The 6706-nt window shown below is 40.2% G+C and overlaps 1 protein-coding gene across 1 annotated transcript in view; it reads right to left on the bottom strand.

The window, feature by feature from the left end:
- The window catches only part of cux1b (cut-like homeobox 1b), a gene marked incomplete at its 3' end in the record, with an annotated part of 60769 nt that overhangs the window by 22771 nt on the left and 31292 nt on the right, over positions 1-6706 (bottom strand). Inside the window, 3 exon segments of the mRNA XM_035679760.1 lie at positions 254-330; positions 2902-3025; positions 5009-5146. Of these exon segments, the coding sequence (XP_035535653.1) occupies positions 254-330; positions 2902-3025; positions 5009-5146 (339 nt within the window).

Genomic DNA, 6706 nt, shown 5'->3' with positions numbered 1-6706 from the left:
TCAATCTGATCAAACCACACCCACCAAGTCCAGATGAAGCAGATTAAGTTAGTGCTAACCTTCACAAGGGATGAGGGGTTTTCCTCTGAACTTTAGCATTGAAGGATCATTAAATGAGAAATACTTCAGATTTAAACCCAAGTTTTCAGAGCTTTTAGAGCCAGCACCAGCTCACAGTCAGTGATAAGGTTGCCATTTTCTCTGAGCTGGCTAAAACAGTACCTAGGCCTGTAAAGACTGAGTAGGCTGGTACCTGTCTGTAGGGACTGGGCCTTGTGTTCGGCCTCTTCCAACCTTGAGGACATGGAGTCCTGGCTCTCCTGGAGTTTCCTACAGAGCCAGACAGAAGGCAAGAAAAAAGAAAGCAGGGAGCAGAAAGTCACAGATAGAGATACTGAGTCAGTAAATGTTGAGTTCACACTCTGTGGCAACTATTCTCTATTTTCCCACCATTTCTGAAGTGTTTTCCCCACTAAAATCCTCCCAACACAACCCACTCCTCATTAAGCAGCCCTATTAGGCAGGAATGTCTGGCCACTGGGGCACACTGCACCCGGGGGGGGGGAGAGAGAGAGAGAGCGAGAGAGAGCAAGGGTTGAGTAAGAGAGGGGGGAGGGGGGCGACACAAACCACAAGGATAAAATAGATTCATTCTTAGCATATAAAAAGTTGGGCTCTGCTGAGAAATTGCCACTGCGTGTAAAAACATCAATAATCTAGCACAAAGACAGTCTTTATGGCACTCTTTGATGCCCCCCTTCTCCGCCAATCTGTCTCTCCTGTCATCTCTATTTTTCTGCCCTCTACTTCATCCTTTCATCTCTCTCTCGCTCTCCCTCCTTCCCTCACTCCTTGCAGGATAAAATGCATCAGAGGTGCCATCCATTTACTGCCCCTCTCAGACACAGGAAGTCAGCTCTCTGCAGACAGGAAGAGGCCTATAAAACACTGACGTAAAGGAAATACAGTTGGACAATTGATCTTCTACTGTACGTCTGAAAGGGGCAGTGAGCTTTAACACAGCTTCACAGAAAACAATATGATTGACAGGAGGGAAAATATGAGATCTGTAAGTATGGGCAAGTGTTTTTGTACACAGTTGTCGTGCCTGACACATACCGGTTCAACATGTACATTTGGTAAACACTAATCTTATAAATCAACTTCAAGTGGGCCAAAGACTTTTATCAAAATGATCACTGAGAGAGTGTTTTAATGACCGTAATGGAGTGTGAAAACATCAGTAGCAATCGTGATTCATGCTTTAGAATTAAAGCAGAATATGATGCAAGTGCGAGGAAGTAATCTAAACTACATTGTCTTCAGAAAGACTGTGATAATGACAACAAGACTATTGTTGGTAAAAGTTGCACGAAAGGGATTGCAGTATTCAAAATACTGCTAAATAATCAACCACCATAAAGGAAGTCATTTCCTGTGTAAACAAATAAGCTGATGCAGTGAGAAGGACATGTGTAGTCTACCATGTTTTTTTTTATTACAACAATTCAGAAATGTCTCCATCACTTGGTATTACAGCTGAAATGTCTAGTTAATATATGTGTGTTACACTAAAGACTGTACATTAACATAGTTGGATATCCTCTTCTGTCCAATCTGTGTTGTTGAGATCTACAACTGACATTTTGTATTTTATCTGTTGCGTCAGAGTTTATTGGTTTGAAGAATTTGGTAGTGCTACATTTCCCAGTTAAAATACATTTTCAGATTTGATACATCCATCATAGCCTTTAACTCCTGCTTACTCTCAGTAAAAAAATCTGCTGTCTCTTTAAGCCCTGAGGCTTCACAAGCTAATCGTATGAGTGCTCATCATTTCGACTCTGCGCATGTTTATTAATGTCTTTAATTCAAAAAATGAGCACGTAGTTATCCAAGATAACTACATTTACAATTGACAGCTCAATTCTCCACCTGTATTTGAAAAACTGAACTTAATGTGGATTCACATGATACTTTAAACTAGCCACCATCATATTAGTCTGGATTTACTGAGCGATGTAGGAGGAAATTTGCCCAAGTCTGCTGTTAAGTGAACCAATATTATGGCTGCCAGCACCTTGGGCATTTAAAAGTTTCAATATTTTTTAAAAGTTTAATTATCTTTATTTTGAATAGACTCATTCCTGGAAAAGGAGAGTATCGGGGTGACTCATTCAAGCTTTTGTAAGAGTTAATAACATCATTTCAGTAGTGAGCATTGTTGTTTCATGTTCCTAAAATATCTGGCAGCAATTTAGAGTTTATTTATTACTGCCACAGGCTTCCTGTGTATCTGAAGATTTGACATCAAAATGCCTTAAAAATGGGGTTGAAAAGGAAATAACTTTTTAAAACAAAAGTAAAATGACACCTAAGCACATTTTTTGTCATTATAGTTATTTGGTGGGCTTCATTTGGTTACTGTACATTTTCAGATACACAGGAAGCCTGTGGCAGCAATTATTCAGAATAAAATGGCTGAAGTATATTGTGGTAAAGACAAAAAAAAAAGGAGTCTGTGGTGTCGATTCCCATCAAGACACGAATGGCAAGCACCCACATGACAAAAATGCTGGCATTGTGTTTTATGTAGGTTATTTTCCATTCCTGCATTCATCTGCAAAAGGAAGGTAATGCCGGGGAAGCAATAAGCAACAATTTGTTGATTAAACTGATAACTACAAGAAATAGTCCAAGAATTATTACCTAAGAAGAAATGACTAAGTCGTAAATAGCTCTGCTAAATAAAGTCAGAAATCTTAAACCTATCATTAAAGATTAGAATCTCAGTAGTTCTGCCTGCGGGCACAATGACCCAAAGGTTTAAAATGGCAAAATAATCCAGACGTTGTTACTTGAAACACAGTTGCTGCAACACACAAACACACAAAGTTATACCTCTCCTTCTCTGCATAGTCGTTGTGTAGCTGGAGCTGCTTCTCTTGGGCCAGGTTCTCGGCTTGATTCTTCAGAGACTGCTCGTACTCACGGATCTTCTCCTTCAAGGCCTTAATGGTCACCTCTGGAGAAGGTGAAAGCCGACAGTTGGGCGTTGAGAGAAAAGAAGGAAGGAAGAAGAAAGAGTTATAAATACGGGCAATTTAAAAATTATGAAGAAAACAGACTATAGCGGTTTCCTAGATGTGATGAATGGCAGTGATGACGGTAATGCTTTTGACGGGGAGGGGGGGGGCTTGACCTTTGCCTAAGGAACAGTGTTTCATATCCTGCATTCTTCCTCTGTCAGCACAGACCCCGGCCGTGGTCCCTATGGCTCCTGCCTAATCTTTACACCCATGACTGGTATAGAATATTCAACGTTCACCAACAGTAGATACGCTGTATTCATTAGGCCTGCATTAGTACTGAAACCCCATAACCTGCTGACGGCTGAGCTCTGTATGGGGCAGCCTGAAATAAATCTAACACATAACTGGGGTAATAAATAGGCCTCCATGTGTGTGTTTCTCAGAGAAAGATATAAGTGAGTGAGACAATGATAAAGAGCATTGCCGCTTGCTGCCTTTGACTGAGGGCTCTTAGCACTTTGTGTGCGTGTGTGTGTGCGTGTGATTTAAACTCCAGTCTCACTGCTCTGACACATAATCAATAGAGGAGAGTCCCCTCAGAGCCCTCTTACCCCTTAACTGCTTAACTGAACTTTAAACATTTAGGTTGCGGGGATCAATGGCCCCTGCACTCTTTCTACGTGTGTGTGTGTGCGTGCGTGTGCAACTGTGCGGGCGGGTCCATGTGTGTTTAACAGGAGTGGGAGTTCCACAGTGTGTTTTGGGGTTTAAATATCCCCCATCTATTGAGGCGGGAAGGAGGGATAAAGGATGAGGGAACAGGAAAATCAATGGCAGAATGGAACCCTGCCGCTATCGAGCTGTTCCAATTAACTCTCACTGAGGAAAGGGGGATTCCAAAACATTCCCTGCTCACTCACTCACTCCTCCTTTTCGACTGAAATTACACCACTTTTATTACTGCTTCTCACTCATCTCTCTGCCTTTGTCAGTTTTTCCATCTTTCTTTACCCTGAGGTAGCCTGTCGTTTTTTATTCATGAAACTGTGCCTCATGTTTTTTCTCCCCAGAAAACCTATTTGAAAATGTAAAACCTTGTACATTTTTTGCGCTTTTGAAAAATTTATAAGACATTAAAATATGTTGAAATGTGGTCTCATTCTTTGAAAATGGCTTCTAAATATGTTTCTTTGACCTTATGTTTGCACTTAAAGGTTGTGTACATAACAACATGCCAACATATTTGTGAGGTCACCCTCAAGACTAACCATGGCAAAATATGAAATGTTTTTTGTAATATATTGATTAGAAAATAAGGACTATTTTTCTCTACAATTTACAAATTCCTACACATGTTTACTTTTACGCTTGACAGTGAGGCATTTCTCAAATTCGGAACAGTTTTAAAGTCTTAAAAATATTTACATTACTACTTTTATTGTAGCCAAAACCCAAATTGAATATTTGCAAATTGTTTGTCTTATGGCCATGTACAGTATTTCCAAACAACAGACATTAATCACCTATAAACTACATTTTCATGTTCATGATTTGGCAAACTCTCGTCATTCTGGGACTGCGCTGATCCAGTCTTTGCACTGTCACACCTAGTGAGAGTTATTTCATTTTATTTATTTTTACAGGGACGATACTCATTGATCGGAATCACTGTCAATGTGCCAGCGTTGGCCAGAAGGCAAATTTTTAACAGTTGTCCCTCTGCCAGATGTTAAACTATCCATTTGAATAACAATATGCATATGACTACTTAGGCTCACTGGGGCTGCCTGCTTCTCCATTTCTCCACATTCAGTGGTTGTAACTGGTCATAGAGGAGATGAATATACTCGACAATGTAACATCAAAACACTTTTGATATGTGATCATCTGATTAATTCTGCGGCCTACATCCATGCCCCTTCTCAAAGTCAGGAAAATCCCAAAATGTTTGCCTCTGCATGTGTCTTGTCTCTAACCTTGGTTTTTGACCTCTGCAAACTCTTTGTTGTAGTCCTCCAGTGTCTCTCGAAGTTTGGTGTTCTCTGTCTCAATGTCGTGCATCCTCTGGAGCTTCAGCTGCAGCTGCTGAGCCAGCTCCAACACAGGTACAGGATCTGGCAAAGACAACACACACCACGTTAACACACTGAAAAGCAGATTACACAAACAAGGGTGGCGAGGTGGTGTAGTGAGCTAGGAATAACTATATTCAAGGCCCTTTGAGAGCAAAACGTTTGCCCTGGTGAAGTGTCCTTGAGCATGGCAATGAATCAGGAGAACTGTCCTGGAGCTGACCCTGACCTTTGAACTCCCTGTGGAGAATTACTGGTTCCAGCAAGGACCAAAAATATCACAATTACTAACAATATTATGATAAAGTGAGTTATATGTGCACTCACTGATGCATCACACAGCTACAGGCCAGCAGAGATTGACTGTATGTGCTGAACTAATATTACCATCTGGATAGATCAATACTTTATCAAAGAAATCAGTGTATATTTTAACACATATGCACAAATCATCAACAAATACTTCTAAAGATGCATTTGTATGCATCTTTTCCCTGAATTTTCTCAATTCAAGTTAAATACATGTTATATTTGTGTTTTTGTTTATGGTTAATATTTCCATCCATGTATTTATTATTTATGGTTATTAATTTATTTTCCAGCTATGTTTACTGGTCTTCTGTTAACCATAAGTCATCTTTGATCATAAACTTGATGGTTTAACTGTTAAATGCCCTACCCTGGACATCATCATCATGAACTTTCAACAGACAAATTATAATATCAACCAATATATTGTTATTGGATTTTAATCATTCTCAAATATTGACATCGACCTAAAAAAATCCAGCACTGGTCATGCTCTACTGTAAATACTTACAAAACGTTAGTACACATCACTGATTAGAAAGAAAAGAGCAGAACAGAGATTTGGCTTGCTACAACAATTTAAAACACGGAAAGGTCGTAGTTAGTTTTCACATTGGGTATCAACGAAACTTTATCCATAAAGGTTATTGAATGATACACTATCAGTCATTGTATCAACAGAAACTATTGCCGGGTTTCGAGATAAACTTTGGTTTTGTATGAGGGAAAAAAAACTAAATGCGTCAACTGCTGACACAGCAAGAGAACTGGGTAGATGATAATCGCAGTGACACAGACGGTACCATAGATGAGACACATTAACAACAGAGATTACTGGGCTATGATCAGTTAAAGTGTTCACTATGATGCAGCTTAAAAGGAAGGAAAAATGAGAAACATGGGAGCAGACAGATGGACAAAGTGGAGCTGCAAAATAGGCAATGCAAAAGGTAAATAAAAGATTAAAAGAAACTGAGACAGAAGGAAGAAAGACAACTTTCTGGAGGCATTTTACCAACATCTCTGTGAACACACAGCAGGGTTAACTGTCAGTGTGATGAAGAGAGCCCTGTCAGTCAGGCCAATCACATCTGATTGGTGCTCATGGGTGGCAGACTGGTGACAGGCAGCCAAGAGACGCAGGCGACGCTCATCAGCATGCCAGCTAAAAGAGCAGTTTGTGTGTGTGTGTGTGTGTGTGTGTGTCTGTGTGTGTGTCGGTGTGTGTGTGTTGTACAGATAAGAGGAACTGACAGCTTACAGCTGGGGGTAAGGGCTGTGTGTGTGTGTGTG

The sequence above is a fragment of the Morone saxatilis genome, unplaced genomic scaffold (genome assembly GCF_004916995.1).
Source record: "Morone saxatilis isolate NCDOM2014 unplaced genomic scaffold, NCSU_SB_2.0 Contig8, whole genome shotgun sequence".
Classification (NCBI taxonomy): domain Eukaryota; kingdom Metazoa; phylum Chordata; class Actinopteri; family Moronidae; genus Morone; species Morone saxatilis.
This window is presented reverse-complemented; position numbering and strand designations above follow the sequence as displayed.